The 27,188-nt window shown below is 43.4% G+C and overlaps 2 protein-coding genes across 8 annotated transcripts in view; one reads left to right on the top strand and one right to left on the bottom strand.

Annotated features, from left to right (window-relative positions):
* The window catches only part of BRCA2 (BRCA2 DNA repair associated), a 77,351-nt gene extending 75,704 nt beyond the window's left edge, over positions 1-1,647 (top strand). For all 4 annotated transcript variants that reach the window (XM_059684172.1, XM_059684171.1, XM_059684173.1 and 1 more), the window contains one exon: positions 381-1,647. In XM_059684172.1, coding sequence (XP_059540155.1) covers positions 381-1,040 — 660 coding nt within the window. In that variant the 3' untranslated portion in view covers positions 1,041-1,647. The remainder of the gene's footprint in view (positions 1-380) is intronic.
* Positions 539-26,031, bottom strand: N4BP2L1 (NEDD4 binding protein 2 like 1). 4 transcript variants are annotated; one of them, XM_059684187.1, is made up of 5 exons: positions 25,575-26,031; positions 9,236-9,363; positions 6,846-6,914; positions 5,825-5,875; positions 539-663 (listed from the first exon to the last, which is right to left on the bottom strand). In XM_059684187.1, the coding sequence occupies exons 1-4, from the start codon at positions 25,742-25,744 to the stop codon at positions 5,832-5,834; spliced, it is 411 nt and encodes a 136-aa protein (XP_059540170.1). In that variant the 5' UTR covers positions 25,745-26,031; the 3' UTR covers positions 539-663; positions 5,825-5,831. The 4 variants fall into 4 exon arrangements, with proteins under 4 accessions (XP_059540170.1, XP_059540167.1, XP_059540168.1 ...); XM_059684184.1 differs by lacking the exons at positions 539-663; positions 6,846-6,914 and adding exons at positions 6,964-7,040; positions 8,858-8,946 and having other exon boundaries at positions 4,428-5,875; positions 25,575-26,018; XM_059684185.1 differs by lacking the exon at positions 539-663 and adding an exon at positions 8,858-8,946 and having other exon boundaries at positions 5,682-5,875; positions 25,575-26,025.
* Between the last annotated feature and the right edge of the window lie 1,157 nt (positions 26,032-27,188).

Genomic DNA, 27,188 nt, shown 5'->3' with positions numbered 1-27,188 from the left:
AGCGGGAAGGCCAGGGAGGGTTGGGGGGCAGAAGGGTGTGGTAAGAGATCAACCGAAGGACTTGTATGCATGCATATAAGCATAACCAATGGACACAAAACACTGGGGGGTGGGGGAGGCCAGGGGAATATCAAGGGGCGGGGGAGACATATATAATACTCTTTGTAATACTTTAAGCAATTAAACAAAATTTAATATTTTAAAAAATAAAAAATAAAAAAAAATGACTCATGAAATCATCTGCCCTATTACACATTATAAGAGTGAGAATGTGTGTGTTATTTGTGTGTTTAAATATTTTTAATAAAAAGCTAATTTGATTTTGCTTTATATATGAGCACATAATTATATATGCCTCTTTTTCATTTGTTTTTTATTAGATGTCTTCTCCCAATAGTGAGATGAACTATCAAAGTTCTTTATCACTTTGTAAGCCAAAAGGGAAGTCTGTTTCCACACCTGTATCAGCCCAAATGACTTCAAAGTCTTGTAAAGGGGAGAAAGAGGTTGATGACCAAAAAAACTGCAAAAGGAGACGAGCCTTGGACTTCTTGAGTAGACTGCCTTTACCTCCACCTGTTAGTCCCATTTGTACATTTGTTTCTCCAGCCGCACAGAAGGCATTTCAGCCACCACGAAGTTGTGGCACCAAATATGAAACACCTATAAAGAAAAAAGAATTGAGTTCTCCTCAGATAACTCCACTTAAAAAATTTAATGACATTTCTGTTTTGGAAAGCGATTCAATAGCTGACGAAGAACTTGCATTGATAAATACCCAGACCCTTTTGTCTTGTTCAGCAGGAAAAAAACAACTTGTATCAATGGGTGAGTCCACTGGGACTGCTCCCACCTGTTCAAGATACGATCTCGAACGGAAAAGGCACCATTTTACCCCTATGGTCACAGAACAGAATTCCCACGTCAGTACTGGAGAAACAGGAGACTCTATTCAAGACACAAGTACAATACAAGATACATCTAAGGGACTGCAAAGGCAAGAGAACCGAAAACGACAAAAATTAGTTACTGACTCTTAACCTTTCCAGTTTGTAACACACATGCAGTTTCAAAGCACACACCCATACCTGCAAAATGAGAAGAGATATGGTTCCAAATCTACCTCAGTACTCATATATCCCAGGAATGCTCTTTGCCTGCTTCTATGTTGGTATACTTTTATTTCAGTTATAGACCTTAAAATTGTTTATATATTTATTAACTAATCAAGGAAAAAACCTTTCTGATGGGATTTGCTCACAAGTATTTTACAGATGAACTATACATACCCTTTCTTTAGATTGTGTCCTTAATTAAATGAAACTAGGTTTCTCAGTAGAGTTATTTTGACTCACATAATTCCTTTTACTTTCGTTCCTACTTTAGTTTCTTTCGTGTATGTGTGTTTTTAGAGGTAACCCACTATGAATCACTTTTCCTTAATGCACGTGTTAGTTGTACTACAGTTCTTTCCTGATCAAAAATCGGACTAAGATATGACTGGTGCTTGCTTTTGACCAAATTGTTTATTCTTACGTCAGTGTAACTACAAGAAAAATAGGACCCTCAGTATAATTAATTCCTTTATATGATCCCAATGTAATCTCTGAAATTAAATTACTTCAATTAAAAATTCAGATACATTAATTCAGAAGTAGATTTCATAGTGTTAATTTTGTCTTTCAAATCAACCCTGCTCTACCTGCCTTCACAGGAAGTGCTAATGCTCCCTTTACCCCTGTGTTCTCTCAGCACCCCCTCTGGGCAGAAGGTAACAGTTCAATTCAAGATGATAGTCTCATTTTTTACTTTCTTAGGTTTAATAGAAAAGAGAAAAAGCAGTTCTGACTACAAATTTATAGTATGGAGAAGCTCTCTAATAGGGTCTCTCAATGTCTTAAAATGTATATCTAACATATATAAGTATGTATAGATGTGTATATACATATATATACACATACACTTGTATATACTAGTATATATATTTTTAAATTACAGTGTACATTCAGTATTATTCTTTATTAGTTCCAGGTGTACAGCATAGTGGGTAATGTTTTCAAACATATTTATAAACATATTTCAAAGCCAAGGATAAATTCTTTTATGAAGCAGTTTGTTTCTATAACTATGATCCATAATTTTCTCTCCTCTAAAAATTAACATGACAAGTAGTCCATTCCACTGGTCTTTTTAACTTGTGCTCTGCCCATCTTATTAATGTGATTTAAGTTTTGTTCGTAAAATAATTTGGTCTTCACATGCTAATCATTTTCCTGGTGATCCATTCTAGAACAGGGAATAAAACTTGAGTCTCAGGAACAGACAGAATTATAATAATTTAACCATTTTTTTTAGCCTGGAAAAATTTAACTGCTATTACCTCCTCCATTTTTCATTACCACGTAGACTACTTGTCAGAGAGAAATGTAATGCACATCCTCCCTTTCATAAATTGTAAATAATGTGGCTAAGCTATACGAGAAAAGTATGAAGCTTGAGAATATGTGGATATTATCCCCCCAAAAGTGACAATTTGATGATGACAAAGTCAACAGTGTACCCTGCATAAGAGATAAATAGTAAAAGCAATTTGTGTTACCTATTCAACACTCAGTGAGAGCCTCTTGTGCATATAAAGTCCTACACCTGTTCAATGAATGATGCAAACATTAACACACGAAATAATACATGTCAGTGTTGAGGGTTCGAAAAAGTATATAAATCAGAGAGAAAAATAGATCACTTCTAGCTGGGATATGTAAAGTTGATGGCATTTAATTATTTTTATGTTTCCATACCAAGTATTTTAGGCATCATATGGGGGATTGGGGGGGGGGCGGGGGGCGGTAAAAGAGGCAGATAGACCAGGAAACTATTCTTCTGAACTCTGTAAAAGCTCTGGATCTGTAACCTGGAGACACTTCTCCATAGCGGTCACTTTAGGTCTAGTAGCCTAAAAGTCCTAATAAGAGAGCCAGACAAATTGGGAGGGCTTGAATTCTGACCCTTTTGGATTCTTCGGAATCGAAGGTAATTCCAGTTTGGGTTCTCTGACACTCCTTCCTTTAACTAACCTAAATGAGTCAAGCCCTCCTGATTGAGTGAATTCAGCAATAATCAGATCGACTAGACCAGCGGTTCTCAACCTGTGGGTTGCGACCCCTTTGGGGGTCGAATGACCCTTTCACAGGGGTTGCCGAAGACCATCGGAAAACACATATGTAATTACATATTGTTTTCATGATTAATCACTATGCTTTAATTATGTTCAATTTGTAACAATGAAAATACATCCTGCATACGAGATATTTACATTACGATTCATAACAGTAGCAAAATTACAGTTATGAAGTAGCAACGAAAATAATTTTATGGTTGGGGGTCACCACAACATGAGGAACTGTATTAAAGGGTCGTGGCATTAGGAAGGTTGAGAACCACTGGACTAGACACTCAGGATTACCTGGGCCCTGGACTGCAGTATTATGTGAATTATCATGATTATTAGAGGATTATTATGGAACATGCTTGCTTGGACTCGTCGAACTTATTAAAACTATAATAATACCTTAGATCTATTCAAATTCACTAAATTTTAGTTTCATCAGCCAAACTTGGGAGATACTAATTTTTAAAATGTTAATGAATAATTACAGATGTATTGATGGTAGTCATCAAGATGTTGAGATTTCAATAGAGTCAGATAATGGAATGTCAAAGTAAAATAGTCTTTCTAAAGTGCATAGATAAAATAATTTATGTAAGCAAGTAAATAAGGTTAATTTTTTCTTTATTTTTTTTTATATATTTTATTGATTTTCTACAGAGAGGAAGGGAGAGATACAGAGAGCTAGAAACATCGATGAGAGAGAAACATCGATCAGCTGCCTCCCGCACATCTCCCACTGGGGATGTGCCCGCAACCCAGGCACATGCCCCTGACCAGACTCGAACCTGGGACCCTTCAGTCCGCAGGCCGACGCTCTATCCACTGAGCCAAACCGGTTTCGGCTAATTTTTTCTTTTATATCTATTAAAGAAGATTGGTAAATAAGTTTATGATATTGAAATATTGGTTTTTCTTTAACCCTCACCTGAGGATTTTCCCCCCCCATTGATTTTTAGAGTGAAAAGGACGGTGGGTAGCGGGGGAGAGACGATGTGAGAGACATGTTGATTGGTTGCCTCCTGCACTTGCTCCAACTGGGGTTGGGGATTAAATCTGCAACTGGGGTACATGCTCTTGATCAGGAATTGAACTCAAGACTCTACGGTCCTTGGGCTGACGCTCTAACTACTGAGCAAAACTGGCCAGAGTGAAAAATTGTATCTTAATATGGTAGAATTCTGTGGGATTTCGGTAATTAAATTTTTTATATTGTTGAACAAAAAAGGCTTAGATTCAATGACAAATCCATATAAAGCAATACCATATACTATAATTTTTAATAACCATAAAAGCACCATTATATAAGACATTTAAAATACTTCACAGAACATTAGCAAGAAGCCGTTAGCCAACAAGAAATAAAGCATAAATCCTACATGTTCTTATCTACTTTGGGTCTCACACAAAATCCGATTCCTCTATTCAGATTTAATTTGGATTCACAAATTCATTATTGGTTTGAGGGACATTCCAGAGTTGTGGTAGAACTTCATTGTCTTGATGTCATATAAAACACCAGCATTGCTCATCTTATCCCTCTGTAACCTGTATCCTGGGATGCTTAATTCCTTGTACCCCCAAACATTGGGCTGCCTACTAATTACACTTATAAGCAAAATTTTAAAAATTGCTTAATGATTCATCTTAAAAATTGATGTTTTATAAAGGAGGTTTGTTTTATTTATACTATTAGCACAACAGCCAAAAGTTATTCAGGTTTAATCCTGTTCAATAGAGTGGTAGTTAAAACACAAAACTAAAATTGTGACTTCAAATAATGACACTGATTTTCCTCAGTAGCTGGTATAGCTATTAAGAAGGATTTGACAGACATTTTTAACAATGACACGTCATTAGAATAAAGGAATAATTTCCCAAAGTGTCTACTTTGAAGGACAGTATTCCTTTAGGTGTATACTTCGTAGTATATTCATTTTAAAGGAAAATCAATATCATCATTACAGCCATATATTTCACATTTTTGGATACATAGATTTAAAAAGTAGCAATGGTACTGAAATTATTCCTGCCTCTCAATTCTCCCATCTTTCCAACTTTCCTGATGGAGATGAATTCCTGAAAAAATAGATTACTTCAGAGAAAGTGGTACTGAAGCTTATTATATATACTGTAAACACTTTATGAACCTATGTGACTAATTGATTACATTCTTGGGTATGTTTCTCAGGTTTCATCTTCAAATTAATTGTTTTCCTAGAAAGAGTGACTCGGTCTAACCGAACCTGCAGAACTCCCAGCATCAGGCCATGCATAGAGCATCACTAACAAATGCCTGTTGAAGATGAATATGATGACTTCTGCTCAAAAACGTTCAGGTTCGACTATTTACACTGGAATTAGAGCTCTGACTAAAACTGAACAAAGAATAAATACCAAAAATTGAAGTAAAAACTGAGTTAGGAAAACTCTGCCTGTAAGATCAGCCTCTAATATCCATGGTGATAACCGCCTCTTCTGTTAAAGGGGCTCTCATGTGTAAAGCCCCCAGGAGCCCTCCGGTTTGGAAACTCTGCGTAGGTATTCCAGTATCCTGCCCCATTGGAAGGCGATGCACCGCTCCTGTCCTGGCTTCTGTTCACTCTGCTCGGTTTTTCTGCGCGAAGCACACTATGAAAGGTAACACCGTGCTCATACCGTTCTTTCATTCGGTGTATTTTTTCTCTTGGGACTCCATGAATGTTTTTTCTACATGGGAAAACATGCAAACATATAGTTAAGGCCATATATCAAAATGAATTGCTTGTATTTTACAAGTCCTGTATTATTACATAGGTATGCACTCTATCCTCAGGGTTTAACTGTGACAAAAGCATAACATCTTGTTATGCAGCCCTCTTTCAGGTTCCACTCCTGTTCTTCATGCTGCCCTGCACACCCCTAAACCACCCTGAGGCCTGTAGAAAGCTAATGCATCAGAAATGCTTTGTTTCTGGAAATCTCCATTCTGTGCTTTAAGACACAATAGAACACCAGGAGATCTTTTCATGGTAAATTTGCCTGTTAAGCATGAATATATCAATTTATGTGGGTCAGTCCTGGACATTTCTAGATGCTTATTAAAACAATCTTAAATCCTAGTGGGTGTGAGAATCAACGGGGGATATAAGTCAAAATGTAATTCCCAGAGATTCCCAACTATGGAAAGGGAGCCACGAGCTAGGATTTTTAACATCCAGCTCAGGTGGTTGTGGTTCACAAACACACTTTGAAAACACTGTATCTCCTTTTAACCATAAGATGAACTAGCCTTATTCCTAAAAAGTAAATTGTTTTCACTGGTTACTTAAATCATTGACATTATCAAGTAACACATATAATATCAGAACCCATGCATTCAATCAACAAGTTAGTATTATTTGGACATTTATTGCTTATAAATTAGAAGCAGCATCTGGACCACAAATGAACCACAGACTTTTCAGCATCTAAAGATATTTATTTAGCCTAAATGCAAAAACACCACTGACATGTGCAATCCCATGCAGAAGAAAGTGCTTTTAAATGTTCATTAATGAAGAAGCATTTTAGCCGAATGTTAAATGTATTCCTTTGAAGAACTGAGTCCAAGCCAAGATTTAGCATTATATTAGAAAACTGACCCAAAATTACAGTCTTCACATTAATAATTCCCAAGTTATCAGCTTCGAAGAATTACCATTTCTGGCCTGAAAACTACCATGTCCATTTCCAGCCTGAAAAGATTCTTTTGTTCGGTCTGAAATACCTGAAAACAGCAGGACACATAATGAGGAGCTAGAAAAACACAGAAGTACCTGGCTAACTCTTGCACGTTGAATTTCCAGCGAGTCTCAGGTTCTCGGAATATAACTTCATAGTTATTTTCAAGTGCCTAATTTTTCAAAAGCACATAAAACATTGAACACACGGTATGTTTGCATGGGAATGTTCATACTGGCATTAAACATTCACTGCATATCTTTTATAAAATTTCTTTTGTTTTACCAGTAAGCCAGTGCCTTAGTTTATCTTAATAAATATAGTTGGTTCATGGCCATGCTTAGCCACTCTCAGGTTATATTACAGTTCCCAGTGATAAATTTTGGTCCATTTTATCTACTACATAGGAAAATTATGAAGGTTATTTGTTTTAGACATTTTTAAAAATAGCTGAACTAGCTTAAAACTTCCTGTCCATGAGCAATGACCTCAATGGCTTCTCAGAGTCCCTTATAGGATTATCATAGATTTATGTCTGTCAAATGCCTTGTCCTATTCCTCATGCCTTGGTTAGAAAATGGTAGTGCCATAGAAGCAGAGCTTATGAAATAAAAGTGATTCCCCCCATCCTTTACATACTCTTTCTTCTAAAAGTAGCTCAGTGTGGCTCAGTACACTGTCCCCATTTCCTTGTTAGAAAACTTATAGTTTACCAAAATAAAAATAAAAAACTTACAGTTTACATATAAACACCCAACTATCCTTTGAATTCACAAATTCACTACTATGTTTTTATCTCAAACTGAACTCTCAATAATAAAAGTTCAATGAAAAGAGCTAAGTAAAAAGATGTCCTCTTCATTCTTGAGATGAACATTTCTAATTAGGAAAGAAGTCAAGCATCATATATGGAAAATATCTAATTTCTGGGTCTTATTAATAGCTGTGGATGGCTGAAAAAGATTGTACATAACCAGAAAATAAAAAGTAACGTGACTTCCCTTAAGTGACTTTCCGTTCCCCCTAACTCGTGGTTTTGAGTTGTGCCTTAATTAACTTCACTCTTCATATCCCTGTTCATTTCTCTCCCAAGTGGACTCTTGATCCATGAACTGAAGTGACCACAAAGTTAATGTTCATTCCCTCCTGTTTTCACCAAAGTCCCACCCTCGGGGCCTACATGAAGTTGATGAAAATATAGTTAGAGAAAAGCACACCTGTATATAAGCTATTTTGCCCAAAATGTAAAAAGAGGCCTAAAAATAGACTGCTATGAGCCCAGTTTGGGAGCTATTCATGACAAAAACAGACATTCAGCTGTCTCCTTCCTGTCCCCTGATTGTGTCTGGATCTTTTCTCCTTCCTACACCCAATAGGGAATGAAAATTCACTAGCATAAGAGATGACATGTCTGAAAACAGTTCAGACTCTTCAAAATTAAAGAAAAATGTGCACACTGTATTCATCTTACTGTTTTTTCCTATTCTAACAATTAAGAGCTGAATGGTTATATTTGCATGCTAGTGTCTTAACAGGATTACAGTATTAATCTTAAATCTGTTTTTAAACTAAAAACTCTGTTGCCCTGAAACTCCCTTGCAGCAACACTATCTAGTACTGAACTCTCCGGCGAGTGAAAAACAGACTGTCCTCTAATAAAACCTGTAACTCTGTTAGTCCAGTTTCTCTGCACGTTTCCACGGGTGCTCCATGTGGACCTTCCTTTAGGAAAACAAACGAGACAGAAAAGCTATAAAAAATTCTGATCCAGGACTATTTACAACTTGTACCGCAAGGTGATAATAGCATGTCAGCAAATTTGAGCCACTGAACAGCAGAGGAACACAAAAATAACTGCTTTACCTGCTCTGTGAGAGACTGTTAATACATATGAGATCGTGGAAGATCAGAAAATGAGAAAAGAACAAAAGTTTCAACTTTCTCACAAAATGTCCATAACTGAAAATTCAGAATGATACTTCTTCCTACCATGACTGCATAGGGCTTCATTTCCCAGGCGTGGAGGTTGGTATTATCAATAATAATGGGGGATATGCCATTCCTCATTGCTTTTCTTGCTGCAACACAATGTTATACAACAGTGAACAACATGCAACAGTCAGAGAGAAAGGGTGAGCATACCCATATCTTGTCATTTTATTACAGCATGTCCTCATCACACAAAGTTAATGCCGCCTATTTCAGGACCCATTATCAATCATTTTCTCTTTCCTGGAATCTAGGAAGGTTTGCATTCTGTTTGGGTGGAGGGGAGAATGGCAATTAAATGTATCATTCTGCAGCAGCTACAATCTACTAGTAAGTGCACAATAGGATTTCTCAGGAGTTTGAATAAGAATTGGTCACCTCTTTTCTGGTTCCATTCATGAGCCTCCTCTAGGAAGTCTGGATTGAATTCATAGGTACCATCTTCCCTGAAGAAAAAGTCATCCGTGCTGAAAATCAGGGCCCTGGGAAAGTCGTGTTGCAATTGTCTGGAAAGTGGGGAAGAAGAGATTGTTTTATGACCTTGCATTATTGTAATAGAAAATCATCTCCTGGTTCTAACATTTAGCAATTTGTAATTATGAGACCACCAGGTTTTGAATTGTTGAAATTCAATTTAAAAACAGAGATGCTTATTATCTTTAGAAGGCCCTGCTCCTATCAAAGAAGCAGGAGTGCGCTAAGAGGCAACTGTGAGAGTTGCCTAACTCTTGACACTAAGAAGTGCTGTCACTGCCACTGACTTCTGCAGCAACCAGGACTGATAGAGAAAACTGGAAGCTGCCAGTGTGATGACAGTCTTTCCTTATGGGCCCCAGTTCCTGCTGCTACTCCTCTGGGATGTGCCAGTGCCCTTTTCTTCTCCCTTAAACTCTCACCTGTCCTGGGTCCCATCTCCTGGAACTCTGTTCTCTCTAAGGACCCATCTCAGAAACTAATTCTTGCTCAAGTATGAAATGTAGATAAAAGTGATGGGTGTGTACTACCCCTACTAGGTAGCATTTTTACATTTTTTAAAATATATTATTGATTTCAGAGAGGAAGGGAGAGGGGAAGAGAGATAGAAACATCAATGATGGGAGAGAATCACTGATTAGCTGCCTCCTGCGCACCCCACACGGGATCAAGCCCGCAACCCGGGCATGTGCCTGATTGAGAATCCAACTGTGACCTCCTGGTTCATAGGTTGTTGCTCAACCACTGAGCCATGCCAGCTGGGCCATATTTACATTTTAACAGTGACCCAAACCAAATGAAAACACAATAGGCGGAGGAAAGAGATAGGCCTAACATTCCCCACATCTTCCTAAATCTCTGTCACTCACTCTAAATATGAAAATATCAGAAAAAAATAAAAACTACCATGGAGTCCCCCCTTTAAAGCAAAAAAACAAAAAAAGCATATTATGCACAAAATAACAAGATGTTTTCACTTAAACATCTTTCTTAGGGGAGAAGATGGATATTATGCTAGGTAGTAAGTGGGTAAATCCCTGAGCTTCCTCATCTGTAAAAATCAAGGGTAATGGCACCTATCTTGCTCGGTGATGACAAGCTTACCTTATAATAGACAAACATGTAAATTAACTGTCCCTCCACTAAGCTCACCAGCCAATCAGGAGAGTATGCAAAATACCCAACAAAGATGGTGGTTAATTTGCATACATAGGCACGAAGCGGCGGAGCGAAGACTGAAGGCTCCAGCCGGAGCGAAGGCCTGGGTCCCGGGTGCTGGAGGAAAACCGGTGTCGGCAGCCAGGGGAAGGGAAGGCCTATTGCACGAAACTCTTCGTGCAACAGGCCTCTAGTCCTATCTAATAAAAGAGAAAAATGGTAATTGGCGTACGACGATACCCTTTTCATTGGCTAATCAGGGCTATATGCAAATTAACTGCCAACTATGATTGGCAGTTAACTGCCAACTAAGATTGGCAGTTAACTGCCAACAAGATGGCGGTTAATTTGCATATGTAGGCACAATGCAGGGAGGCGAAAGGGAAAGCAGGAAGAAGCCCCCTGCCACTGACAGTGATTGGAAACCCAGGGGGGAGCTAAGAGCTCGGGGGCAGGGCAAAGGCGGCCCTGGGGCCGCCTTTGCCCTGCCCCCCAGCCATGATCGGAGAATCAGGCGCCTTTTCCGCCCTGGCCAGTGATAGCAGGAACTAGGGGTGGAGCCAGCGATGGGAGCTGGGCACGGTCGAAGCTGGCAGTCCCGGGAGCTAGGGGTCCCTTGCCTGGGCCTAAAGCGGAGCCCACGATCGCGGGGCCGCTGCAGCTGCGGGTCCCCGCTGCCCGGGCCGGACGCCTAGGCCAGAGGCATCCTGCAGGGGCAGGGGCAGAACCTGCAACCGCGGGGAGCTGGGGGTCCCCTGCCCAGGCCTGACACCTCTGCCAGAGGCCTCAGGCCTGGTCAAGGGGCCGATCCGGTGATTGGTGATCGGAGGGTGATGAGGGTCAACTCCTCTGGCTGAGGCATCAGGCCTGGGCGGGGAGCTGAGCTGGGGATTGGGGGGATATGATGGTCCCCTTGCCCAGGCCTGAAGCCTGGGTCAGAGGCGTCAGGCTTGGGCGGGGGCTGGAGCAAGCAATCAGAGGGAGATGGGGGTCCCCTGCCCAGGCATGATTCCTGGGCCAGAGCCAGTGATCGGGGGGAGATGGGGGTCCCCTGTCCAAGCCTGACACCTTTGGCGGAGGCGTCAGGCCTGGGCAAGGGGCCGATCCTGCAATTGGAGGGTGATGGGGGTCAACACCTGAGGGCTCCCAGTATGTGAGAGGGGGCAGGCTGAGCTGAGGGACACTCCCCCCCACACACACCCAGTGCACGAATTTCGTGCACCGGGCCCCTAGTCTATATAATAAAAACCTAAGCGACCTTTATGGCAGAACAACCAGAACAATTGGTCACTATAACATGCACTGACCACCAGGGGGCAGACGCTCAACACAGGAGCTGCCCCCTAGTGGTCAGTGCACTCCCCCAGAGGGAGTGCCGCTCAGTCAGAAGACGGGCTCAGGCTGGCTAGCTCAGCAGCGGTGGCAGGAGCCTCCGTGGCAGGAGCCTCCGCGGCAGTGATGAGGAGAAGCAAGCGAAGTGGTAAGGAGCAGCGAGTAGGTGGGCAGTAAGGAGTGAGGGGTTCCCAGACTACGAAAGGGATGTTGACTGCCGGCTTAGGCCTGCTCCCCGGCAGACATTCCCTGAGGGGTCCCAGATTGCGAGAGGGTGCAGGGACCACCCCCTCCTGCATGAATTTCATGCATAAGGCCTGTAGTGATCTAATAACGTGGGAAAGCTTCTAGGGCAGTGGTCGGCAAACTGCGGCCCCTTGAGTGTGGCTCATCCACAAAATACCACGTGCGGGCGCGCATGTACTGTGCGATTGAAACTTCGTGGCCACACTCAAGGGGCCAAAGAGCCGCATGTGGCTCGCGAGCCGCAGTTTGCCGACCACTGACCTAGGGCAACCCCTGACAACAGTGAATGTGTTTCTTTCCTTATTCCCTACAACACTCACCAGCCTAATTCTAACTTCAAGACAAATTCAGCCTGACCGGTGTGGCTCAGTGGTTGAGTGTCGACCTATGAACTCTTTTTCTCGTTTGTTCATCTCCATCAAGAAAAATCATCTCTGGTCAGGAACGAACAGCATGAATGTGAGGCACTGGGACCGCAGAGAGTGAGCACCTACATCACTGGAAAAGACTTGGGTTCAGGTGTTGCCTCTGCCCCTTCTGGTCATGTGACCTATCTCTCTACGTTTCTGTTTTCTTAACTGAAAAATACAGATTAAACAGAGCTTCTAACCCAGCCAACATGGCTCAGTGGTTGAGCGGCGACCTATGAACCACAAGGTCACAGTTGGATTCCCAGTCAGGGCACATGCCCAGGTTGCAGGCTTGATCCCCAGTGTTGGGTGTGCAGGAGGCAGCCAATCAATGGTTCTCTCTCATCATTGATGTTTTTATCTCTCTCTCCCTCTCCCTTCCTGAAATCAATAAAAAAAATATATAGTTTTTTAAATCTATTAAGAAAAAAAAAAGAAAGAAACAGGAATCTGGCTGTCTCTCTTGATAGCCTTGTGGGAAAAGGTGGACCAGAAGATAATATATTTTATTTTATTTTTTTAAAATATATTTTATTGATTTTTTACAGAGAGGAAGGGAGAGGGATAGAGAGTTAGAAACATCGATGAGAGAGAAACATCAATCAGCTGCGTCCTGCACACCCCCTACTGGGGATGTGCCCACAACCAAGGTAATGCCCTTGACCGGAATCGAACCTGGGACCCTTCAGTCCGCAGGCCGATGCTCTGTCCACTGAGCCAAACCAGTCAGGGCAAGATCATATATTTTAATACCCAAAGAATATTAGATAATTATCCAACTCATTAAACATTTATTGAGCACTTGGCATGTGCCAAGTATTATGTAAAGTGTTAAGGTACAAAAGTAAAGTAACTGCTTTTAAGGAGTTCACAGCCCAGCCAAGGAGCCAGACCCTGCCTACTGGCCTGACGCAGTGCAATGAGCTGGATTACCTGAGTCCTACAAGCACTTAGGGTGGGGAGCCAGTTCTGACAGGAAAGCACCGTCAAGGAAACTGTTGCCTCTCAGGGAAGGAACTAAGAGGAGGAAGCTCCTGATAGAGGGCGTGTTATGAGCAAGAGACAGAGAAAAATGAGAACAAAGATACTGTGGTTAAAAGTGCAAATTTTTTTCTTAAATAACATTTTTTAAAAGTGGAAATTGTATTTGAAACACTTTTCAATTCTGAGTACTACACAATCTACAGAGGGAGTTGGAAAGCTGGAATGTGTCCAGAGAGGAGTGTCCAGGCCAATTTGAGGTCTGAAAACCATGGAAACTGTCAGATGAGCAAAGATCACAAAGGAGTGTTAGGGGTTGAAGCTGAAAACAGATGATACAAGTAGAACATATGGTCATCCCCAGATCCTGGAAAGTCTGTGTGTGGAAAGGGGATGAACTTGTTCTGCGGGTCAGCGTTTGGTTCGGGCTTAGCTCAGCAGTTCCGCTGATCTTGCCTGGGACCGCTCCTGCAGCGCAGACCTCATGCAGTCCGGGGTGCTGGCTGCTCGCTGCCTGTTACCCACATGGTCTCTCATCCTCACCCAGGTTCGCCCAGGCCTCTTCACTTCATTAAACATTTATTGAGCACTTGGCATGTGGAAGCTCATTCCAAGAGGGCAAAAGTGGAAGCTGCCAGGCATCCACCACATGCTATCCTCCAAAGCAAGCCATTGCCAACCCACACTACAGGACAGGACACAGAGAGTAGAAAAGGCAGCAAAAGAGGCAGCAATTTCAAATCTACCACAGATATTGAAAGTGATATCAAAGAGAGGTACAAAGAGGATTTGATGAAAGAAATTCACACTTTTCCATATAATGTTTTTTATTTTACTTTAAAGATATTCAAACTAAAAACCCCAAATCATAAGTCCTAACTTGAACCTCTAATTCAAGCAACTGCTATAAAGACACCACAGAAACAGTCTAAGGGCAGCCGTGGATGCATGTTCAGGTGTGTGTATTTTATATTTGTGAACACTTTACAGTTTCTAAGTTATTTTCATCAATATTATCTTGTCTATTAATGAGAGCTACGTTCAAAGGTTAAATAATAGTGTATAACTTATTTTCCTTATCTTTTGTGTGCTAATTAAGCAACTATGGATATGGGTTCCAAGATTTTTGTTTTTCTCTTTGGTCCCAGATTTAAGCCCTTATAAATCTGGTTTCATTTGTTTTCCTAAATCTGCGACTCACACAGTTTGTTTTGGTTTTTTATCATTTTCAGATTTGAAAGCAGTCTTATTGACTCTTGTTTTCCTCTTTTTTTATGGCTTATGTAAGCTATTGTAAGTAAATATTCTGATGTTTCCTTTAAAAAAAACTTTAAGACACAATTCACATCTTATTTGAATTCTATTCTTTTCTAGAAAACAAAAACAAATCACAACAGAGAAACTACTCTCCTCCTAGATTGCAAAGCTTTACCTTAGAGTAAAAGTAAAATTGCTCAAGACCATGTCTCACCGTTTCCTAAGACATATCTGACTGTAGCCTACAGTCCTAACAAGCAGCTCCTTTACAGCTCTAATGGAACTGGGGGTGCGGTGATCTTCCTGAATGATTACTCCTTCAAAAACATGTCCTATCTTCACCTGAATGTTCAATTAGCATTGATAGCCACCACAGCATCTTGAATGTGCAAGACAATAGAAGCTCTCCTAATAAATAAAGACCTTATTAAATAGACAATCTTGAGATTCTCAGACTTGAGTGGAAGTAACACCATTCCATCCACTTCAGAAGTGGTAAGGACAGTGCCCCAGGTCCAGCTCTTTGTTGTGGTGGATCAGGAGCATCACGCATGGGGGAAATTGAGAAAATGAAAATACAATAAAAGGAGGGAAAAGGAAAGAAAATTACTTCCACAGAAGCTTCATCTCCCCAGTTCCCTGCTAAATTTACTTAAAATCACTACTATGGCAGAAACTCAGGTACAACCATGATTTCACAACTTATCATTTCTTTCATGATTAGTGACATTGAGGATCTTTTCACATGTCTATTGGCCATCTGTGTGTCCTCTTTGAAGAACTATCTATTTGGATCCTTTATCCATTTTTAATTGAATTATTTGGGGGTTTTTTTTGGTGTTAAGTTGTATAAGTTCTTCATAAATTTTGGATATTAACCCCTTATCAGATGTATCATTGGCAAATATGTTCACCCATTCAGCAGGCTGTCTTTTCATTTTGCTGATGGTTTTCTATACTGTGCAAAAACTTTTTGTTCTGATATAATCCCACTTGTTTATATTTTCTTTTGTTCCCCATGCCCAAGGAGATATATGAGAAAAAATATTACTAAAAAATGTCCGAGATTTTACTGCCGTGTTTTCTTCTAGGAGTGTTATGGTATCAAATCTAACATTTAAGTCTTCAATCCAGTTTGAGTTTATTCTTTGTATGGTGGAAGTTGGTGATCTAGTTTCAATTTTTTGCCTATATCTGTCCAATTTTCCCAACACCATTTATTGAATAGACTATCTTTCCCCCCATTGTATGTTCTCAACTCCTTTGTCAAATATTAATTGATCATATAGGCATGGGTTTATTTCTGGGCTCTCTATTCTGTTCCATTGACCTACAGTCGGTTTTTATGTCAGTACCATGCTGTTCTGATTACTTTAGCTTTGTAGTGTAGTTTGATATCAGGTAGCATGATTCCTCCAACTTTGTTTTTCTTTCTCAAGATTACTGTGGCTATTCAGGGTTTTCTGTGGTTCCATACAAATTTGTGGATTATTTATTCTAATTCTCCCATGTATTTTTTTAATATATTTTTATTGGTTTCAGAGAGGAAGGGAGAGGGGAGAGAAAGATAGAAACATCCTATATAATAAAAGCCTAGTATGCAAATTATCCCCTCAAAGGGGATTCAACTGGGCGTTCGACCAGGGGGCGGGGCCAGCGGCAGCAGTGGCAGCCGGGAGAAGTGAGGCCCCCCACCCCAGCCAGTGGCCACAGTAGCAGGTGGCCAGGAGAAGGGAGGCCCCCATGGCCGACAGCAGCGGCAGGCAGCTAGAAGAAGGGAGGCCCCCCCAGCCCGCAGCAGCGGCGGCGGCAGCAGATGGCCAGGGGAAGAAAGGCACCCCGGCTGGCAGCCGGCAGCCGCTAGGGACCCTACATGTGCACAAATTTTGTGCACTAGGCCTTTAGTCAATGATGAGGGAGAATCACTGATGAGCTGCCTCCTGCACTCTCCCTCCTCCCCCCAGGGATCAAGCCTGCAACCTGAGCATGTGGCCTTGACTGGAATAGAGCCTGAGAGCTTCAGTTCGCAGGCCAATGCTCTGTCCACTGAGCTAAACCAGCCAGGGCTTCACATGTATTTTTTTTAAATGCTTCTTCTTCTTTTCTTTTTTAAAATATATTTTATTGATTTTTTACAGAGAGGAATGGAGAGGGATAGAGAGTTAGAAACATCAATGAGAGAGAAACATCGGTCAGCTGCCTCCTACACAACCCCCACTGGGGATGTGCCTGCAACCAAGGTACATGCCCTTGACCGGAATCGAACCTGGGACCCTTGAGTCCACAGACCAACGCTCTATCCACTGAGCCAAACCAGTTAGGGCTTCACATGTATTTTTGTTGTTGTTAATCCTCACCTGAGGATATTTTTTTCCATTGATTTTTTTTTTTTTTTTTTTTTTTTAGAGAGAGTGGAAGGGAGGGGGAGAGACAGAAGGAGATAAACATCTATGTGAGAGAGACACATTGATTGGCTGCCCTGACCGGGGATCAAACCTGTAACCCAGGTACGTGCCCTTGACCAGAATCAAACCTGAGACCCTTCAGTCTGTAGGCCAATGCTCTAACCACTGAGAAAACCAGCCAGGGCTCACATGTACTTATGAAGAACCATTTGAAAGTAAGTTGAGACATCATGACACTTTGTTCCTAAATTCTTTGTTAAGTGTCTCCTAAGAATAAGAACATTCTCCTACATGGAGGGATAGAGGCATGAAATAGGCTGATCCTACACCCACTTTGGCATTTTTTTAATTGAGGGGGATATTTGCACTGTGGAAGCTCCCTGTGAGAAGCAAGGGGCTCCAGTCCCACACCAGACCCCTAGCCCAGGGCTGCAGAGCTGGGAAGAGAAGTCCCCATAACTATGGGCTGTAAAAAAAAGCAGGGATTGTGGCTGAGTGATGGAGGTTGCTGGAGACCCAGCAGTTCCTCTTAAAAAGGCGGTGTATGGACTTACTCGGACTTGATCCCTCTGGGCTCCAGTGCTGGGATGGTGGCTTTGGGGGACCCAGGGATGTACAGGGAGGAACTGGACTGTCTGGCATCAGGGCAGGAACTCTGGGGCAGCTTTCTCCCAGACAAGGGTGCTCATAGGGGTCATTATTACTGTGCTGGGACCTCCCCCATTCCAGGACCAACTGGCAGCCATTTTTGAGTTTCCATCAGCCAGGCCCACACTGTTTGCTCTACTCAGGTGATTCCCTGAGACCCCACCCCATCCAGATTTCAGCCCCACCCAAGCTGTCTGCAGTGATTTTTGCATATGAATGGCCTGTCCTGGCTCAGGCTTCAGACTTTTCAAACAAGCAGTAGCTGGCTTCAGGATGCCCCAAACCTATCAATAAAAGGTCCAAGACCCAGCACTAGCACCTGCCTGCCTTGCTTCACAGCTGGGCCTCGCATAGGCACTTCCAAGCCTAATACAAGTAGGAACCATCTGCAGATCCCTCTGTAGCTCCTGCGGGGCGGCCCTACACAGTGACTGACTTTGCACCTCCCAGGAAGCCACAGAGCCAGTGCACCTGGTGGACAGCTTCAGGCCATACCAAATTACAAGTCTACACATCCACAAGGAACACACCCAAGAGGCAGACTCAGTGAGCATCAAAGCCCCACTGAAGCAAGTCCTGCTCCATAAGGGTGTCTCCTGCACAGCAGCTCTTCCACTGTAGTTGCTGTAGTCCAATTCCTTCCAGTGATGCCAATAACAATCAAGTCTCAATTATAAGACGACTGTGCACACAGCCCACACAGGGGTACACCTAGAAGACCCACCCCAGGTAACTGAAGAGGCTGAGCCACTGGGCCCTACAGGACACCTACTACAGAAGGCCACTCTACCAATTCCAGGAGAATAGCTCTACCTAATACATGGAAACAAATATAGGGAAGCAGCCAAAATGCAGAGACAAAGAAACATGTCACAGATGAAAGAAATGGAAGCAAGCAAACTACTAGATACAGAGTTCAAAACAATGATTATAAGGCTGCTCAAGGATCTTAATGAGAGCTTCAAGGTACTGAGTGAGACTTACAGGTATCTTAGAATTTCAAAGACATGAAAAAGGACCAGTCAGAAATTAAGCATACACTAACTGAAATAAAGAAAAATTTACAGGGATTCAACAGTAGAGTAGAGGATTAACAAAAAAGAAAGAAAAAGAACCTGAGGTGTTGAAGAATCAAGAGACCTAGGCTAGTTCATATGCTAATCAATAAAATCAATAATAAAATATTTAATAAATAATTAAGATAAAATAATATTTAAAATGAATCTGCTCATGGATTTAAAAAGTTTCCTAGTATATGTCCAACTGAGAATGAAGCTAGGGAAGCCTTTTTGTATAGCAAATGACATTTACTTTGTTGTTTAATAAATGCTTTGTCCATAACCTGCATCTATCCCACCAAGTTATTGAACAAAACTATTTCAACTGTAAAGAGTTATTTTTATGGGCAGATCTCCTGGCATAGGAACCCACAGTGGCCCCCCTGGCGACTGAGCAGGAGGAAGAAGTAGGGGTTGCTGTGAAAGAGTTCACTGGGCAGAAAGTGCTCTGGGGGCCCGCACAGGGGGTCATCAGCACTACAGATACACAGCACAGTGAGGAAGGAAGAGGAATAGAGAGTTAGAAACATCGATCAGCTGCCTCCTGCACACCCTCCGCTGGTGATGTGCCCGCAACCAAGGTACATGCCCTTGACCGGAATCGGACCTGGGACCTTTCAGTCTGCAGGCCGACACTCTATCCACTGAGCCAAACCAGTCAGGGCCTATATAATGTTTTTAAAAACGTCCATTTCGCCCAGAGAAACCAAGATGGAGGCATAGGTAAACACTGGAAATTGCTGCCTTGCACAACCACTTCAAAAATAAACTAAAAGACAAAACAGACATCATCCAGAACCACAGGAAGGCTGGCTGAGTGGAAATTCTACAACTAGAAAGAAAGAGAAAAGCACACTGAGACTCAGAGGAGGTGTGGAAGTAAAGTGCAGAGGTACAGAGGCGCGCGGAAAGGGCTGGCAACTGAGGACACGGTTGTCTTTTTCAATTGGGAGGGAGTCTCAAGCTCCCGACTGCTCTGAACTCCAGTCCTGGGCAAGTCTCTTGGGACCCAGACTCATACCGGGAGAAACTGGACTGTCTGGCATCGGTCGGAACTTGAGGGCGGTGCTTGCAGTGATTACCGGGACACTGAGATGTGGGGCTTCTGAGGGCAGGACTGAGGAGCAGCCATAGCTGCTTGCTCTGCCCTGTTGATCCCCTGAGACCCCGCCCCACCCAAGCTGTGCACAGAGGCTTTTGCATATGAAAGGCCTGGCCCTTGGCAATCTGAAAATTACCTAACAAACTGCAGCTGGGTCAGAGAGACCCAGAACATCCAAAAGAAGGCCCAAGGTCCCACAGCAGCTTGCATTGCTTCACAGCTGGGCCTCATCTGGGCACCTCCAAACCCCAAACAAAGAGGAGGAATCTTCAGATCTCTCCATAGCTCCTCCTGGGTAGCCTCAAGCAGAGGATAAGTTAGCAACTCCTTAGAGATCCAAGAGCCAGTGTACCCAGTGGTCAGAGTGGGACCATCCAGTTTACAACTCCTTAGATCCATAAGGGACACAATCAAGGGACAGACTCAGTGAGCATCAAAGCCCCACTGAAGCAAGTCTTGCCCCAGAAGGGTGTCTCCAATACAGAAGTTCTCCCACTGTAGACACAGCTGATTCTCACAGCCAATTGGCCTGGAGGTCAATTCCTCCCAGTGATACCTACAACAATCAAGGCTTAACTACAACAAGACTGCGCACAAAGCCCAAAAAGGGGTGCACCAAGAGTGTCCACCTCAGGATATTGGGGAGGCTGAGCCACTGGGTCCTATAGGACACCTAGCACACAAAGCCGCTCTATCAACACAGGGGAACATAAAAAATGCAGAGACAAAGAAACAGGTCACAAATGACAGAAATGGAGGAAAGCGAACTACTGGATATAGAGTTCAAAACCACACTTCTAAGGTTTTTCAAGAATTTTCTAGAAACCGCCGATTAATTTAGTAAGACCCTCAAGAAATCTAGTGAGACCCTCGAGGTTATGAAAAAGGACCAACTAGAAATTAAGCATACACTGACTAAAATAAAGAATATTATACAGAGTTCCAACAGCAGACTAGAGGATCGCAAGAATCAAGTCAAAGATTTGAAATACAAAGAAGCAAAAAACACCATACCAGAAAAACAAAAAGAAAAAAGAATCCAAAAATGTGAAGATAGTGTAAGGAGCCTCTGAGACAACTTCAAGCATACCAACATCCGAATTATGGGGGTGCCAGAAGAAGAGAGAGAGCAAGATATTGAAAACCTATTTGAAGAAATAATGACAGAAAACTTCACCTACCTGGTGAAAGAAATAGACTTACAAGTCCAGGAAGTGCAGAGAACCCCAAACAAAAGGAATCCAAAGAGGACCACACCAAGACACATTATAATTAAAATGCCAAGAGCAGCCCTAGCTGGTTTGGCTCAGTGGATAGAGCGCTGGCCTGCAGACTAAAGGGTCCCGGGTTCAATTCTAATTGAGGGCACATGCCGGGGTTGCAGGCTCGATCCCCAGTGTGGGGCCTGCAGGAGGCAGCAGATCAATGATTCTATCTTAGCATTGATGTTTCTCTCTCTCTCTCTCTCTCTCTCTCTCTCTCTCTCTCTCTCTCCCTTCCTCTCTATAATCAATAAAAGTATGTTTAAAAAAAAAATGCCAAGAGCAAAAGACAGAGAATCTTAAAAGCAGCAAGAGAAAAAAAGTCAGTTACGTACAAAGGAGTACCCATATGACTGTCAGCTGATTTCTCAACAGAAACTATGCATGCCAGAAGGGAGTGGCAAGAAATATTCAAAGTGATGAATAGCAAGAACCTACAACCAGGATTACTTTATCCAGCAAAGGTACCATTCAGAATTGAAGGTCAGATAAAGAGCTTCACAGATAAGAAAAAGCTAAAGGAGTTCATCACCACCAAACCAGTATTATATGAAATGCTGAAAGGTATCTCTTAAGAAGAGGAAGAAGAAGAAAAAGGTTAAGATACAAATTATGAACAACTGGGGGTATAGCTCAGTGGTAGAGCATTTGACTGCAAATTATGAACAACAAATACACATCTATCAACAAGTGAATCTAAAAATCAAGTGAATAAATAATCTAATGAACAGAATGAACTGGTGAATATAATAGAATCAGGGGCATAGAAAGGGAGTGGACTGACTATTCTCGGGGGATGGGAAGGGGTGTGGGGGGTGCGGGAAGAGACTGGACAAAAATCGTACAACTATGGATGAGGACAGTGGGGGGGGGGCAGAGGGTGGGGTGGGAACCGAGTGGAGGGGAGCTATGGGGGCAAAAAAGAGGAACAACTGTAATAATCTGCACAATAAAGATTTAATTTAAAAAAGTTATTTTCATATTAAAAAACTTAACAATTTGTTGTAGAAACATGAGAAAATAAGTCAAGGGGGAAAGTTCATAATCCTTCTCTCTAAAGTCAACAACTATTGATCAACAGATGTCTATCTTTCACACATTAGTCTATGGGGATACGTACGCCCCTTTCTTTGACAAAATATAGGATTTGTGTGTGTATGTATTTATAATATATAAATGTCATATATACTAGTTTATACATATATATGAAAAATAGATATAGATAGCTTTGTTACAGGGTTTTTTAATATACACATCTATGTTTCCATTAATGACAGCATGAATTATAAGCCATAGTGTCATTAATTATTTTTAATGTCTACACTGGCTCACATTTTTTTTCTATTATATAAAGAAACTCTGTAAGGTACATTCTTGTCTTCCTGTGCTTGTCCAATTGTTGCCTTCAGATGAATTCCTGGAAGTAGGACTTATAGGTCAATGACAATAACCTATTCTGAAATGTTTCTTTTTAAATATGTTTTTATTGATTTTATAGCGAGGGGAAGGAAAAGGGTAGATAGAAACATCATTGATTGGCTGCCTGTTGCACTCCCCCAACTGAGGATCAAGCCTGAAACCGGGCAATGTGCCCTGACCAGGAATCGAACCAGCAACCTCTCGGCTCATGGGTCAATGCTCAACCATTAAGCCACACCAGCTGGGCTGAATGTTTTCTAAAGAAATAGAGATGACAGAACAAACTTAGAGGGCATCCTCATTTGTTAGTACTCCGATGTAATGAAAAAAATTTTAAACCACATAAAACTCCAACTTTTTTTTACTGTCGCCAAATAATTTAAATAGATGGTTTCTACGTTCCCTTCAAAACAAATAGGTGAAAAACATAGAAATCCAACATTGATTTGGAAGACAAGACATATCCTAATTTCAAAAACATTTTTATTATTTCTTTAATCAAATGAAAATTAAAAGTTAAGCAGAAAAAGATGGACCTGTATTTTTATTCTTCTGATTCAAGAAATACATGTTTATTATAGAAAATACATAAAATAAAGAAATCATGAAATTCCCAGAATCCAACTATACATAATATAGCCTCAGTTTTACCATTCTCTATACGTGTATTTAAAAAAAAACAAAACAATTTGGTATTCTCCTTCTCTCCTCCACTGCCCCCACCCCCACCCCCAAAAAAAGTAGGCAAGGCAACTCCCTGAGGGCGGCAGCCTGTGACATCCATCACCCCATTTCATCTCACTGCACGCCTCCCTTAGCTATTGAGCTGTTGCCTATTTCCTTGTTTACTTCCCAGATTTCTGTATAAATGCATAACCCAACCCAAGGCTGTGCCAAAGGCACCCCAGAACTGCCAACACCCAGAGGAACAGGAGAACTCGCAGAGCCGCTTCCATCTTCACTTTAAAGTTTAACAAGTTCTCACAGACATTTAATCTTCACAAGAGCCCTCTGAAGTAGGCAGAGCAGATATCCTCTCTTAACCTGACAGGAAACCGGGGTAAAGAGCAGTTGAGTAAAGGTCACAGCTAGTGACTGGCAAAGCTTAGATTTGAAGCCATAAATGGACTCCAAAGTCAGAGCTCTTCACCTAGCAATTATTAACAAACTAAGTCTGGCAACTAGAACGGAGTCAGAAGGATCTTCAATAAATCATCTAACCTAATCCTCTCTTTGTATTCACATATAAGGAAAATAAGTCCCAGAGAGGTTAGGTGATTGCCTAAAGTCACCAGCTATTTCCTAAGGAACAGGATCAGGCACAGACTCCCAGACCAGTGCTCCCACCAGTTGTCCCTAGAGAAATGTCCTTCAATAAGCTGGTGTCTCATCCAGTGTCTTCTGATAAGCCAGACTTCACCCAGGAATTTAAATCCCCAAAGTGTAGAATGTTAGAGCCAGAAGGGACCTTAAAGGCCACTGTGGCCAAGGCACTCACTTTACAGATGAGGAAGGTGAGGCCCAAAACTCACAGCTTCTGATGGTCAAATCTATGTACCTCCACACATCATATGACTTCCCTCTGAACAATTATAAACACAATATGGACAAAGACATTACTTCCTTCTTTAACAGTGTGTGATAGCCCACAGATCAGCAAAGCCAAAGTGAAACTAAACAGGATTTGAATCCAGAAGTTACTTCCTTATTAACAGAGGTCCATCCCCCTGCCCGCCCACCCCCCCCCCTTAAAAATGTATCACAAAATAACCCCACTCTGCACCCTCCACCTCTCCATCCAGAGGGAAACCTACTGAAATAGGTTTTAGTTAAGGGTACTAACAGCCTTTTGGAAATCAGCCATCGCATTAATCTGTGAAAATGTAGCAATATTGTTTTGCTAAAGGCTTCTACTCCACAAATGAGCTGGGAGTCTTAACTACAACTGGCAACACATCACCAGGGCTGTCACAGTTCCCTGACCCTCCTCCCATCCAAACCATCTCCTGAATGTATGCTCCCTGGTTCTTCTTTGGCCTCATCTCTCTAAGGAAATGGAAAGCTCTCTGAGGACAAGGGACCACTTCTTCCACTGAAAACATACACTGCGCTTGGCAGAGCAAGACATGGCCCCTGCCTTCAAAAAAAACTTACACAAGGATAAACAGAACCATGTGCAAAACCCAGCGCAGTCACAGAGGTGTAACAGGAAGCCCAGAAGGCGAGATGCTACTGGTGGGTGGGTGGCTGAGTCCTAAAGGGCTAGTCATCATGGGGCAGTGGGAGGTGGCGGGCAGGACAGGCGGCAGGCGTCAGCGTCAGCACAGGCAGGGAGAGAACCCAGCAACGTTGCTGGAAGCTCAGGTGCAGCAGGGAGTGGTGGGGCTGAGGCTGGCCGGGTGGGCCTAGCGAGCTGGCAGCAGGCGACAAGCCCTCGTAGTCCGAGCTGACCTGGCACTCGGGCCTCCTACGCAATTCGCGGGTGAACTCATTAGGGCGCCCGTCGCGTGGCGCTGTCACCAGGGTCTGCGGGCCGCGCCAGCACCCTCCCGCGCACCTGAGCGCCTCCGCGGCGGCCCCAGCCACGCAGCTGCCCAACCTGCTCGGTTCCCAGCGCGCCGCCCGCCCCCGCCCTGGGCCCTAACCCTGCCCGCGCCTCTCCGCCGGGGCAAGACGCCCCTGGACGCGGTGGCGGTGCCTGCGCGCGGTGGGCGGCCCCGCGGCTTGCTCTGCAGTCGCCCCCAGGTTTGCCTGACGAGGAACCCGGCGGGCCTCCTGCCCCAAGGCCAAGGCGGCGCAGGTCCTCCTCGGCCTCCGGCAGCGGCGGCCAGGGCCGTGCCACCTGGGGCTGGCGCGGGTCGCAGCGCCAAGACCGTGCCCGAGGAGCCCGGCGCGGCACCCACGGCGCGGCCGGGCTCCGCACAGCCGGGCTGGGCCGGGGCGCGGGCCGGGCAGGTGGCGTTACCTGGCCAGCGTGGTTTTCCCCGAGCCCGGGAGGCCTCGCAGGAGGTAGAGGTGTTTCCTAAAGCTGTGGCGGCGCGGGGGTGTCCCACGCGGGGGCGGCGGGGCTGGCGCCCGTGTCTGCGACTGCTGGAGGCTCAGCCTCCCAAAGGATTCGAGAAAACTCTCCTCCATGGGGCCGGGGCTGCGGCGAGGACCCCGGGTTCCCTGTCCTGAAGTCCCGGCCTTGGCCAAAGCTGTTGTTTTTGTGGCGCTCCGGCCATGTGATAGATGGAGGGGCGGCGCTGGCAGCCCAGCCCCTCCTCCCCGCCCGCCGAGCTGCGCTGCAGAGGAGGGGGCGTCCCCACCTGGAAGCTGACAGCCGCGAAAGGCGGGCTCGCCGGGCCTCCCGATGCCGTGCGCGGCAAGAGAGGGCTGCCCAGGACACTGGGGCACTGCTTGGCCGCCTGGAAGCCAGGCCCTCACCCGCCCCACCCACGACGGCCTGGACTTTGAAAGTGAAATAATTTTAGTTGTTGAACGTGGACAGGGTTTTGAATAGTAAAGGCCACTGTCTTCCCCAATTGTGAGCAGCAACAGTGTCCCAAAGGCTAACACCACCCTCCCAGGCCTGTATTTTTTTTTTATCCTTGATCACCTTGCCCAAAGTATTCTTAGAAAGCTTTATTGTCTCTACATAACTTTAAGTATCTTCTTACAAAGAGGACCCCTTAAAACTCAGATTGACCTGTGCACAGTCGCATAACCTAGGCCCTGGGAGAAGGAAGGGCTGCTATCAGGCAGGTACATGTTTTGCTGTCCCCTGACAGACGTGGCCTCTCTGGGACCCATTTTAGAGCCTCCCCCCAATCTCCCCGCCCCCCCCCCCCCCACAAGGAGCACTCTACTGAAACCATTTATACAGAAGCACCCAGAATTAAGTTCTAGTTCAAGGAACTGCTGAGCACCAGTGGGTTGGTCACCAATGTGGATAAAAAGGCCACATGCTAACTTGACTAACTCAGGAAAGTGTACATAGTGGCCTAGCAAACTCTAAGACCTAAAGTAACCACAGAGGATGGTCTGAAATGAAAACTTTAACTAAAAGTAGTATGGTGAGTAGTCACCTCCTAGGCGGTATCTTCCCTGACAAGGTCAATCTTTACCTTAACTGAGCCTATTATCTTTAGTAATTTGTAACTTCCCATTTTTTCCAGACCCCTCAGGGCACGACCAGATGCCCTAGGCCAGTGGTCGGCAAACTCAGTAGTCTACAGAGCCAAATATCAACAGTACGATTGAAATTTTTTTTGAGAACCAAATTCTTTAAACTTAAACTATATAGGTAGGTACATTGTTATTAACTTAATTAGGGTACTCCTAAGCTGGCCTTTGCTAAAAACGTCCTCAATCTGATTGAGGTACGTTCGCTGAGGTCGACCCCTTCCAACTCTCCCATCCACACTCTTCTTGTATACTTGTTTCGTCTGTCTCCTTTCCGAAAACCAACTTCTGTGCATGGGAAGTTTCAATCGCACTATACGTTCGCGCCCACATGTGGTATTTTGTGGAAGAGCCACACTCAAGAGGCCAAAGAGCCACATGTGGCTCACGAGCAGCCGAGCAGCCGTTTGCCGGT

This window comes from Myotis daubentonii, chromosome 2 (genome assembly GCF_963259705.1).
Source record: "Myotis daubentonii chromosome 2, mMyoDau2.1, whole genome shotgun sequence".
Taxonomy (NCBI): domain Eukaryota; kingdom Metazoa; phylum Chordata; class Mammalia; order Chiroptera; family Vespertilionidae; genus Myotis; species Myotis daubentonii.
Note: the sequence above shows the minus strand (reverse complement) of the source record. Positions and strands in the feature narration are given on the sequence as shown.

What these genes read in the sequence shown, in the direction of transcription:
- N4BP2L1 (XM_059684184.1), bottom strand. Translation starts at nt 25,744, where the DNA reads ATGGAGGAGAGTTTTCTCGAATCCTTTGGGAGGCTGAGCCTCCAGCAG. An exon ending in GGGAAAACCACGCTGGCCAG is followed by an intron (nt 9,364 to 25,574) that starts GTAACGCCACCT and finishes CCCACTTTCCAG; the next exon opens with ACAATTGCAACACGACTTTC. An exon ending in AACGTGCAAGAGTTAGCCAG is followed by an intron (nt 5,876 to 6,963) that starts GTACTTCTGTGT and finishes TTTCCCATGTAG; the next exon opens with AAAAAACATTCATGGAGTCC.